The 12,414-nt window shown below is 46.7% G+C and overlaps 1 protein-coding gene across 4 annotated transcripts in view; it reads left to right on the forward strand.

Moving 5' to 3' along the window:
• PLAT (plasminogen activator, tissue type) overlaps window positions 1-7,126 on the forward strand; it is a 31,224-nt gene extending 24,098 nt beyond the window's left edge. For all 4 annotated transcript variants that reach the window (XM_081016449.1, XM_081016448.1, XM_081016451.1 and 1 more), the window contains 6 exons: window positions 466-551; window positions 1,004-1,193; window positions 1,831-1,967; window positions 2,071-2,211; window positions 4,959-5,107; window positions 6,182-7,126. In XM_081016449.1, coding sequence (XP_080872575.1) covers window positions 466-551; window positions 1,004-1,193; window positions 1,831-1,967; window positions 2,071-2,211; window positions 4,959-5,107; window positions 6,182-6,340 — 862 coding nt within the window. In that variant the 3' untranslated portion in view covers window positions 6,341-7,126. The remainder of the gene's footprint in view (window positions 1-465; window positions 552-1,003; window positions 1,194-1,830; window positions 1,968-2,070; window positions 2,212-4,958; window positions 5,108-6,181) is intronic.
• The last annotated feature ends 5,288 nt before the right edge of the window (window positions 7,127-12,414 follow it).

Here is a 12,414-nt window from a genome sequence, read left to right on the forward strand (position 1 = left end):
GCTCAGAGTGGTTAGGAGACTCATATTCGCCTCCCAGAGCTACAATTCCCATCCCTCTTCACAGGGAACTCTGGGAATTCTAGCTCTCGGATCAGGAAGAGGAGTCTCCTACTAACCGTCAGGCCACTTAACAAACTGCAGCTCCCAGAATTCTTTGCAGGAAGCCCTCTAAAGTGGTATCATAGTGTTTTAAATGTATGGTGAGAATGTGGCGCCTTCGTTAGAGCCTTGACCAATCTGCATTGAATGGGGCTGATGGCCAAAACATCAGGAGTGTTGGGAAAAAGCTGTTCTAAGTACATGCAAAAAACAAAGAAGGTTATAAAGCAGCCCTCCGTAAACTCCAGAACATCATCCTCAGGGGACATACAAACCTGGGTAGCCCACACTGCTGCTCTTTGCAGGGGCAGAGAGAAGAGGAGCATTTGATCTCTGAAGTAATCCTGTTCCACTTTTGTGTTGCAGGAATCCTGATAATAGCACCCAGCCTTGGTGCCACGTGCTCAGGGGTGGCAAGAGGAAATGGGAATACTGCAGTGTGCCAGCTTGCTGTAAGTGCCCGCCCTATCCGTGGAGCAAAATGCCAGCAAACTGCATTTCAGTTGCTGGCTCCGGTGGTGTTTTGATGTACCTTTACTATTGTTTTCATTTTTGTATTTTATAATAATGTTTCTAAATGTTGTGAGCCACCTTGGCTCTAGCTTTGGGAGGAAAGGTGGGATAAATACTACTGCTGTCTGTTGTCTTATGAGCACCAAAGAGCTTCCTCTTCCAACTTTTAAGCAGAGATCTTTCTGTGTCTGCATCTGTAGTGGAATTGTTTTGAAGATGCTTTTATCATTAAACTGTTTGCCACCCTGGTTCCTTTGAGAGGACGGATGGGATAGCAACGTGCTAAATAAATGAAGAGGTCGGCCCTGTGAGAGCATTTTGCCCCAAGTGGAGAGTTAACGTTGTATCTGAGTCTGGGGTACATTTTCCTTATTTTCCTCACCACCTACAGCCACGTGTGGAACGAGAAAGTACCGGCAGTCTCAGTTTCGGATCAAAGGAGGCCTCTACTCGTACATCCAGTCGCACCCGTGGCAGGCGGCCATCTTTGTCAGGATACAAGGAGTGGAGGCCTACCTCTGTGGTGGGGTCCTGATCCATTCCTGTTGGGTCCTCTCAGCTGCCCACTGCTTTGTGGAAAGGTAAGAGTCCAGCGCCCGATTTGCCGTCTCTTCTGCACTTGCTGCCCCCTCAGGAAGTCTCTTGAAGTCAGAGGCAATTTGTGGTTCTGGAGATGAAGGGCCAAGTGGGAGGCAGCAACATGTGTGCATTTATCAATTGTGCCATTCGTGCAGGTTTTTCTTGGAGTAAATAGCAGGTGGGATTCTACTGTAGGGAGGGTTTGCTGCTGCAGTCCAGATCTCCCCCACTCCTGTTCCTGCTATTTGTATTGGGAGGCAAGTCCCAATTCTCCATCTACCTCAATACCCCCCCCCCCCCCGGACAGGAAACATCCCTTCAAGGTCTGGGGCAGGGTTTTTTGTTTTTTTGCCCAAGACACAAAATGTTTGCTTTGTTGTTATATGAAAGTAATCCATCCAGCAACTTTGCAAGGCAGCCAGTTTTCTCCCCCTGTAAGGGATGTTGCACATGGTTGAGCTGAAGCTTGAGCAAAGGCCTTCCAGTTCCTCTTCTGGACAACCACGGTGGTCAGTTAGCTGCAAAGCCATGGTTACAACTGGACCTTGAAGGCCTTGAACGCTTGAGCAAGGAAGTTGAATTACACCTGAACTTGGCAGTCACCAAAGCTGTCCCCCCCCCTGCCCCCCAATTCTGTAGGTTTGACACCAGTCGTCTCAAGGTTGTGTTGGGCAGGACTTCCCGCAGAAACCCGGAATGGTCTGAACAGACATTCTCAGTGGAGAAATACATTGTACATAAAAGCTTTGTGCAAAGCACCTTTGACAACGATATTGGTAAGACCTTTCCCTCCCTACACACAGACCTAGATCTGCACCTGCTCCAGCCTCTTGCCTTGACCCACCCTGCCTTTTTCTTTGCTTTTTCTCTTTTTGCTAGCTCTTCTGAAGCTGAAGTCCTTGTACAATGAGTGTGCAATGGAAACAGATTCCGTTCGTCCTGTCTGCCTCCCAGAGCCTGGGCTGAAGCTGCCTGACTGGACAGAATGTGAGATCTCAGGCTATGGCAAGCATGAAGAATGTAAGAACTTCTGGCTTGCTCCAAACGGTGGCCTCTGAGAGTTGTGCTCCTAAGCCCCATCCCAGTAGCTAGCTAGGGAGACACCAACCCAGTCCATTTCTCTTTCTCATCTTTCCAGTTTGTTACACTTCTGCATCAGTTTGAGAATTTTTGTACATGTCCATTTTCTAAGCAGTTTCCCCTAAAATAATGAAAGTCATCTTATTTTAACTAATACAGGCATTCCTGTGCATGATTTTTCTAATGTTTGTTTATTAAGGTGTATGCATCTTTTGTATGGAAAAGTGCTTTGCAAAATTTGGAGAAGGGTGAATCTCAAAAGATAACTGTATTGTGGTTTGGGAAATGCAAATATGTAAGTTAGTTTTTCAGATCAAACCAAGCAAATTTCTCCCTCTCCTATTCTGCATCCAAACCCCTTCTGCATTTTGAGCAATGTTGAGCAGTGTTGGAGAACTTGCCAGTGGATTCTGGGTCTCTCTCACTGCCTTTGACAGCCTCCCCCCCAAAAAACAACAACTCTGCAACCTTTTCTTTCCTTGCAGTAGTCCTAGGCCAGTGATGGCGAACCTTTTAGAGACCGAGTGCCCAAACTGCAACCCAAAACCCACTTATTTTTCGCAAAGTGCCAACACGGCAATTTAACCTGAATACTGAGGTTTTAGTTTAGAAAAAAACAACTTGTACATTAACATATTTTGTCTTAAAAGAAAAACACAATAACAGAGCTTTCAATGATACAAACAACTTTTTATTGAAAGGTAAAAGTTTGCATTATCCTTGTTTGGGAAATCATGAAAAGGGGAATTACTCCCAGACAACATGGCCGTTTTGATAGTTTCCCTTCCAGAAACTTCTTTGGGAGATTTCAGAGCAGAAGCTGCATGGCCTTCTGTCATGGATGCTGTAGGGGGGTTGGATTCGATCACCCTCGGGTTCCCTTCCAACTCCCCACAGTCCTATGAGAAAACCAAAACAGTCTCTTTTGCCCTCCACTGTGTGTCCCCTAGCAGGGAGGATCTTGCACTTACCCATGGCGATGGGAGAGAGTTCAGCTCGAAAGTTTACTTCCTGGCCTGACCAAGCAGGCGAAAAGGAAATCTCGGTCGCAGCCTGGGAGGGAGGAGCCCCAGCACAGTTCATAGGGGCAGCATGCGCGCTGAATGGAGCTGCGCATGTGTGAGTAGCCGGTTTGCCACCCGCGGGCTGCAGCTGAAACGGGAAGGTTCCATTCCGCTGTCTTAAAGCGCCTCGGTGCAGAAGTGCCAGTAAGCCGGGTGGCATTTTGTTCCCTCCTGCACAAGTGGGCTTGAGAAGTGCAGCCCGGCGGGCTAGCCATTGAATCATAGGAGTGTGGGGAGTTGGAAAGGGCGACGGGGTGTGTGCCCACAGAGAGGGCTCTGAGTGCCCCCTCTGGCACGCATGTCATAGCTTCACCACCACTCACCTAGGTGGCAGCGGGGCGGGGGGGGGAAGGTTGTTTCACAAATGTCTTATGTACTTGCTGAAATTAAGGTCACTTGGTCTGGAATGGGGCTGTCCAGTTGCCAGATTTCGTCTGTTGCACAGCTGCAGAATCAGCCTCTCTCAACAAACATCTCCCTGCTCCTAATTTGATGCAGTGTTTGTCTGTGAGCTGAATTCCTATCTGCTTACTAACTGATCTATATGACTGAACCAAGTTTACACCAGCAGAGCATCTGGCTTCTGTTAGAGCTAGCCAGATCCCAAAAGTGGTGACCTTTATTCTACATGTTTTGGGAACTTCATTTCTTCTTTTCAAATTTCTGTGTGCCATGGCTTTCAAAGCCAATGAAAAGGCAGCTACCTGGAACAGAGGCAGGCAGCGCCTGGTCCTTGCATGCCCACCTGTGTCTGGGATGCCTCTCTTCAGAGGGCTGGGGTGGAGAGCTTGCATGATGGAAAGCTCAATCAAACAAAAGCATACCTCTGTATGCAGAAACCTGGCTTTTCTCTGAAATCTTGTTTTCCGTGTGCAGTGAATTCTTTGTTTTTCTTTGGTATTGAGGAACATTCTGCCACTTGAGCCTCTGACTCTTAACTGCCTTCATGGCTGACTCTACAGTCATTGATCATATATATCCTGCAATATGCAGAACATAGTGCAGAGACTTGTTGAATCAGGGGTGGGGAACCTTTTCTGACTGGGGGGCAATATCTTTATCTCCCCACCCCTGCCCGGCCAGACTTGGGTCAGTCACTTGACATCACTATGATGTCAGGTGATGCTGCACTTTGACGCTCCAATTTGCCAGGACTTCAAAGTGCAGTATGGGACGGTTTGAAAGCCTTTTGCAAACAGCCCCAGTGCTGTGCTTTGGCTACGTGCACCTGTTCCTTTTTTCTTTTTTTAAAAAAGATTTTATTAAGACTTTTCATAATACATACAATTAAACAACAAACGAAGCAAAAACAAAGAAAAAAAGAGGGGTGGAAGAATGATTCAAAGTCCTGTTTCCAGCTGTTCTTCCCTCTGCTAGGTGATGTTTTTCCAGTCTTCAATTCAGGCATTCCATTTTCTTTCAAGACAAGAAATCCAAAAGAAGTTCTCTGATTATTATTATAGATAAACATCAGCCATAACCTTCTACCAATCCAACATCACAACTTTTGCTCTGATATTAAGAAGTATTCAGTCCTTGCTCTTTATTCACTCCAGAGTTTCTTCACTGTGATTATGTATTAAGACAATAATCCAGATGAATATGTTCTCTTTCTATCTACAGTTTCTGCTTTCTTCTCGGAGCGTCTGAAGGAAGGACATGTGAGGCTCTATCCAGACAGCCAATGCACACCCAACCTCCTTTCAAACAGGACGGTCACTGAGAACATGCTGTGTGCAGGAGACACCAGAGAGATTGACGATGCCTGCAAGGTAATCCCAGTTCTAGGAATGTTAGGAATTGCCCTGCTGGATCAGACCAGCACCCTGCAAAGCTCACAAGGAGGACATCAAAGCAATGTCCTATTTTTTGTCTCTAGATTCTGAGGATCAGAGGTAAATAACATCTGACTTTGGAGATCCCATATTTCGGGGGGGGGGGGGAGCTGGACATAGGATTTTAAAAAATAAATAGCCATTGTGGCTTATAGCCATGGTTTGATGATGATGATGATGATGATATTTATATGCAACTCACCTGACTGGATTGCCCCAGCCACTCTGGGCAGCTTTCAGCAAAATATAAACACACTATAAAACACCAAACATTAAAAACTTCCCAGAACAGGGATGCCTTCAGATGTCTTCTAAAAGCCATTTGTTTATCTGACATATGATGGGAGAGTGTTCCACAGGTTGGGTGCCACTACCCAGAAGGCCATGAATTTTGTCTGCCTAAGCTGTCAACCATCCCTGCACTTTGCAGCAGTGAACCGCATAGAGCAGTGTTTCTCAGACTTGGGTCCTCAGCTGTTGTTGGACTTCAACCCCCCTCATGGCTGACCACTGGTTCTGCTAGCTAAGGATGATGGGTGTTATACAACAACAGCTGAGGACCCAAGTTTGAGAATCACTGCCAATCAATTTAATTGAGTAACCTCTTGAGTTTTGTGATGATGATTCTGTGATTCTGTTGTATTTCCTTTTGGGGGCCTTTTTAAAATATAGTTGTTGGAGTGGATGCAAACATTTTGAACTAGCCTTCAGGTACCAGGCTGGGGAAGGCTGCTTCACCCTTTCCTCTTAGATCACAATATCTCTTTGGCATGGACCTTTGAAAACAGCGGTCATGAAAGCAGCAAGGAAGCCCACTGACCCATTTAAAGGTTAGCTCATTTGGGCGCCTGGGTATAGGCAGCTTATTTAGATACTGGTTCCTGGATCTGCTGATCGTAGGAGGACTAGGTGGCTAATTGTGGCTAAAGACTTGTCTTCAGTGAGCCTTAAAATGAATAATGAACCTGTTGCTCACTTAATTCACCCTTCCTTTTTCTTTTGTTTTTGCAGGGCGATTCTGGTGGGCCTTTGGTTTGTCTGAACAATGGCCAAATGAACCTGCTGGGGATCATCAGCTGGGGCGTGGGTTGTGGGAAGAAAGGCATTCCGGGTGTCTACACAAAGGTGGTTCACTATCTGAGCTGGATTCAGGAGAACATGAAGCCTTAATGGCACCTGAAAGCCAGTCATTCCTCCCATTGGAATCTCCTTGCATCAGGGAGAGACAGTGGATGGCAGAACACGAAACTTGTTTCCATATGTATGGAGTGGGAACTGGCAGAAAGCAGGCATGTGCATGTCTGAATGCACCTGCGTGTCCAGCATGCATATGACCCCGACATGCACTTTATGAGAGGAATGAAATCTTCAGCATAGAGCCACACTTGCCTTGTTTAAAGGAGTGTATATCTTTCCCACTTCCACACAGTAAAGAACTTTTCAAACCAGGAAGCGCTCTAAAGAGCAGTTTATGAACAGGAGAAGACAGAGAGTATATTACTCTAGCAGCAGGCTACACAATAACGATATGTGCAGCCAGTAATAAGAAATTCTCTCACACACGCTTAGCCTGCTGAATGAAGAAAGCTCCAGTTTCTCAAGGTTTGCGAAGAGAACGTGGGCATTGCAAAGAAGGGCCCTGATCCGCTCCACCGTTTCTCCAAGCCAGCTTGCCACTTCTCTCCTGCCAGGCCCCTGACCTGAAAGACCCAAGGCTCCCCCAGCTGGGGACCAAATTGCACTTCTAGTCAGGAACATATTCAGATCCTTTTAATCCAAAAGTTTGTTTGCAGGTATTTAACCTTTCTGTGTATGTTTTATATAAAACACTCTTTAATACAATGTTAACCATCTGTCCAAAGGCAGAGTTGTCTTCTGCCGCTACTTGAAAATACTGTGCTGAAAATTGTCCTTCTGTGTGTGGTTCCTAGGGCATTAAACTACATTGTCTTTGAATTAATTGGTGTGCATTGTATTAATTTGCTTCAATGTTTTTTCCTTACTTTTTTTTTTTTTAAGAGTTACAAAGAAAAGGCACGGGCACAGTGTGTATCGACCGATCCAGAGTCCCACTGAAATCAAGAACACAGTAGTTCTGCTTGCCCAGTTCCCACGCATTTTGAGGTGGGTTGTGCAGGAGATCTTTCTCCTAGGTTGTGTGCTCGGTGACCAGCTTGGAGGGTGGAGTTTGAATTGACACGACAGTGCAAGGATTCGGCCAAATGTGGCGCTTCAGGCCTCCTTGGGAATCTGCCCCAGTCCTGTTCCACATTTTTCTTGAGTATTAGTCAAATTTCTATACTGCCCTTTGAGGATCACAGAGCTGTTTACTGTATAAGAGGCAACAGGGCTTAGTGAGTGGGAAGGGGTTGGGGCAGAGAGCCGTCCAGAAGCGGAGGCTGGAGAGGAGAGGAGGGGCCAAGAGGCAGAGATGAGTCTGGCTGCTGAAGAAGCTAGGGGGTCCGCCCCCCTCCTGCGACCAGCTCCCTTCCCCCTGATCTCCCAGAACCAGAAGAGGTGTGGAAAAGGGTGGAACACCAACAGGCACAGCAATGGAGTCCGGTTGTTTGAGAAAGACTTGGGAGAGGAGACTTCGGCAACTGTGGGAAGGTGGGGATCTTCAGTCCACACAACTGCCTCATAGGGGCCAGATCTACAGGGATGAGTTGCTGTGCTCACTAGGCCTGGTCTGGCCTGACCCTAAACCTCCGCTGCCATGTGGGATACCGTTGGGAGAAGAAAAGGCACAAAACCCTACACAAATCTGGAGAGGAGTCCCCAAGGCAGTTGGATGGCACCTTGTATGCCTCCTGCTGGCAGCCTTGGGACCATGTTAGCGAGGCCCAGAGCAGGGTCTTGTCGCCTGGCAGCCCAGGACCTCCATCCACACTGCCCAGGCTTGTGCCCCAGGGAAGTCACTTCGGTGCTGCTATAGCAGCAAGTGGACTTCACCCCCAGAGGTGCACTCATAGAATCATAGAAGAGTTGGAAGAGACCACAAGGGCCATCGAGTCCAACCCCCTGCCAAGCAGGAAACACCATCAGAGCACTCCTGACATATGGTTGTCAAGCCTCTGCTTAAAGACCTCCAAAGAAGGAGACTCCACCACACTCCTTGGCAGCAAATTCCACTGTCGAACAGCTCTTACTGTCAGGAAGTTCTTCCTAATGTTTAGGTGGAATCTTCTTTCTTGTAGTTTGGATCCATTGCTCCGTGTCCGCTTCTCTGGAGCAGCAGAAAACAACCTTTCTCCCTCCTCTATGTGACATCCTTTTATATATTTGAACATGGCTATCATATCACCCCTTAACCTCCTCTTCTCCAGGCTAAACATGCCCAGCTCCCTTAGCCGTTCCTCATAAGGCATCGTTTCCAGGCCTTTGACCATTTTGGTTGCCCTCCTCTGGACACGTTCCAGTTTGTCAGTGTCCTTCTTGAACTGTGGTGCCCAGAACTGGACACAATACTCCAGGTGAGGTCTGACCAGAGCAGAATACAGTGGCACTATTACTTCCCTTGATCTAGATGCTATACTCCTATTGATGCAGCCCAGAATTGCATTGGCTTTTTTAGCTGCCGCGTCACACTGTTGGCTCATGTCAAGTCTGTGGTCAACCAAGACTCCTAGATCCTTTTCACATGTACTGCTCTCAAGCCAGGTGTCACCCATCTTGTATTTGTGCCTCTCATTTTTTTGCCCAAGTGCAATACTTTACATTTCTCCCTGTTAAAATTCATCTTGTTTGTTTTGGCTCAGTTCTCTAATCTGTCAAGGTCGTTTTGAAGTGTGATCCTGTCCTCTGGGGTGTTAGCCACCCCTCCCAGTTTGGTGTCATCTGCAGATTTGATCAGGATGCCCTTGAGTCCATCATCCAAGTCGTTGATAAAGATGTTGAATAAGACCGGGCCCAAGACAGAACCCTGTGGCACCCCACTAGTCACTCTTCTCCAGGATGAAGAGGAACCATTGATGAGCACCCTTTGGGTTCGGTCAGTCAGCCAGTTACAAATCCACTGAGTGGTAGCATAGTCAAGACCGCATTTTACCAGCTTCTTTACAAGAATATCATGGGGCACCTTGTCAAATGCCTTGCTGAAATCAAGGTAGGCTACATCCACTGCGTTCCCTTCATCTACCAGGCTTGTAATTCTGTCAAAAAATGAGATCAGGTTAGTCTGACATGACTTATTTTTCAGAAATCCATGCTGACTATTGGTGATCACAGCATTCCTTCCTAGGTGCTCACAGACTGTTTGCTTAATGATCTGCTCCAGAATCTTCCCTGGTATTGATGTCAGACTGACTGGGCGGTAATTATTTGGGTCCTCTCTTTTCTCCTTTTTGAAAATAGGGACAACATTTGCCCTCCTCCAGTCTGCCGGGACTTCGCCTGTTCTCCAGGAATTCTCAAAGATGACTGCCAGTGGTTCTGAGATCACATCTGCCAGTTCTTTTAATACTCTTGGATGCAGTTCATCTGGCCCTGGAGACTTGAATACATCTAAACTAGCCAAGTATTCTTGTACTATCTCCTTAGTTATTCTGGGCTGTGTTTCCTTTGCTGAATCATTTGCTCCAAATTCTTCAGGTCGGGCATTGTTTTCTTTATCGGAGAAGACTGAGGCAAAGAAGGCATTGAGGAGTTCAGCCCTTTCTGTGTCCCCTGTTTGCATTTCACCATCTTCTCCTCTGAGTGACCCCACTGTTTCTTTGTTCTTCCTTTTGCTACAAACATACCCATAAAAGCCTTTTTTGTTGCTTTTAACCTCTCTAGCAAGCCTGAGTTCGTTCTGTGCTTTAGCTTTTCTGACTTTGTGTCTACACGTGCTGGCTATTTGTTTGAATTCCTCTTTGGTGGTTTCCCCCCTTTTCCATTTTTTGTACACATCCTTTTTTAATCTTAACTCAGTTAAAAGTTCTTTAGATAGCCACCCTGGCTTCTTTAGGCACCTTCCATGTTTCCGTCTCATTGGTATTGCCTGACGTTGTGCTTTTACTATCTCCCTCTTAACAAACTCCCAGCCATCATGAACTCCCTTTCCTTTTAGTATTACTGTCCATGGGATCTCACCCAGCACTTCCCTAAGTTTTATGAAGTCGGCTTTCTGAAATAGATTGTATCCTCCCATTATTACATTCCAATCGTGGGACTTATCCCACCAGGTTTCAGTGATGCCTATTATGTCATATTTAGTTTGCTGTACCAAGAGCTCAAGCTCATCTTTTTTATTTCCCATGCTTTGCGCATTAGTGTACAGACATTGAAGTCCATTAATCATTCCCCCGTGTTTCTTATTTAAGGATTTTTTCCTCCCACCACTAGGTCTGCATGCTGTTTGCTCCATTTGCTCTATGACATTTGGGTGATCATCTTCATCAATTGATAGACTCCTACCTTCAGGAGCACTGTCTCCCTCCCCCACATTAGTCAGTTTAAAGCCCTCCTGATGAGGTTTCTGAGATTTTTGGCAAAAACATTTCTCCCAACTATTGTGAGGTGCAACCCATCGCTTGCCAGAAGTCCATCTTCAAGAAACTGCAGTCCGTGATCTAAGAATCCAAACCGTTCCTGTTTACACCATTTGCGAAGCCAGCTTCTCACTTCCACTATTTTTCCCTCTCTCCCTGGGAGGGATCTTCCTTTCTCCCCTCTGCATTCCCTTTCTCTTGCATACCATAGTTTGCAAGCCTGGGGGGGGGGGTCAGAATGTGCCCCTCTTTGATTTCTGCATGGTGCCCAGCAGGATGCTGAGGACAGCACAAACAGCAAATGTTGGCGAAAGGTCAACTGCAGGAATCAAACAGTCCTCGTATATAGAAATGACAGAAATAGATGAAAGGAGAAAGAGAGTAGCAAGTAAGATAAAAGAAAAACAAGCAAAATGGTTCAGGGCAGTTAAAGAAAAGAAACAGAAATCATGCAAAAAGGATATTACAGTACTATTCTTTCTGAAAATAAGAGACTGATGGCATACACAATTACTTGGGCATGTCCCACTGAATTCAAGAGGACTTGCATCTGTATTGAGGTATCAGGGTTGGGAATTCCAGGCTATCCTCCTCCCAACTTCACAAGGTCTTTCTGCTCTGCTGCTGTTCAAAGTTCAAGCCAGGGCTGATTTGGCCTTCTGGTGATTTAGCCTTTCAGGAATGAAGGCCTCACTCCAACGCAGTGAACAAGGCCTTCGGCGGTAGGCTTGTTGACTCAGAGAAATGAGACGGCATTTCTCCCTCTCCAGAATCCCCAACAACAGAACAAAGGATGGCAGTAATGTGGACGCTTGCTTGGCTCCCTCTGCTGTGTCCTTGGCATAGATAAGCCATGGTTTTCCAGATGATGTTGAACTACAACTCCCATCAGCCCCAGTCAGCATATCTTAGGGTTGTATTTTTTGGGCAGCGGCGGGGGGGGGGGGGGGGGGGCTTTTTATTTTTGGCCAAAGTTGTTGAGCTTCTTTTGCAAAATCTCAAAAATATATACGAAGTTTTAAAGGAAATTAGCCAAAATCCACACTTCCAACATGGGTTGCCATACGTCCAGATTTTCCTGGACATTTTCAGTGGTTTTCAACCAGACGCTGTTTCCAAGGGATGGATCCTGGCTATGTCCGGGAAATTCCAGACGTATGGCAATCCTAGCATAGCTAATAGTCAGGGAAGATGCGACTTGTAATCCAGCAATTCCTGAAGGGCCACATCTCTACCACAGAGATCTGGGGGGCAGAGGCTGTCGATTTTGTGTAGTACCAGAGGTGTCTCCTTTCAGCAACTCCTGCAGCCCAGCTGGTGCCAAATGTATTGCTCTGCTTTCCTTTGGACCCCACCAGTGAGGCCGAGAGGCGGGTCTTGTCGTCTGGGAAGCCAAAGACCTCCCTTCACATGGCCCAGGCTGGCGCCCTGGGAAGGTCACTTTGGTGCTACTAACGCAGCAGAAACAAGGCAGGAGGCAGCAGTCGCGAGTTACTGTTTTCAGCAGCCACAGCAGGTGCTGTGATTCTCAGTGGTTTGATTCCCACCCCTGCCTAGGCATATGCAGTTGTCTCTTGATACAGATGGCTGTCAACCAACACCACCACAAATTGGGTGTGAAATCTGACCCCCTGGGTGGGGAGGACACCAGTTTGTAGGGAAGCTCACTTGCAAAAGTTGCTGGCGGAGGGCCATAGCTCAGAGCACACACTTTGCAACTGGCTCAATGGAATAAGGATTTGTCTCCTTTTAAAATCAGTCCTTTATTCAGAA

The sequence above is a fragment of the Podarcis pityusensis genome, assembly GCF_964106645.2.
Source record: "Podarcis pityusensis genome assembly, chromosome: 8".
NCBI classification, from domain to species: Eukaryota; Metazoa; Chordata; class Lepidosauria; order Squamata; family Lacertidae; genus Podarcis; species Podarcis pityusensis.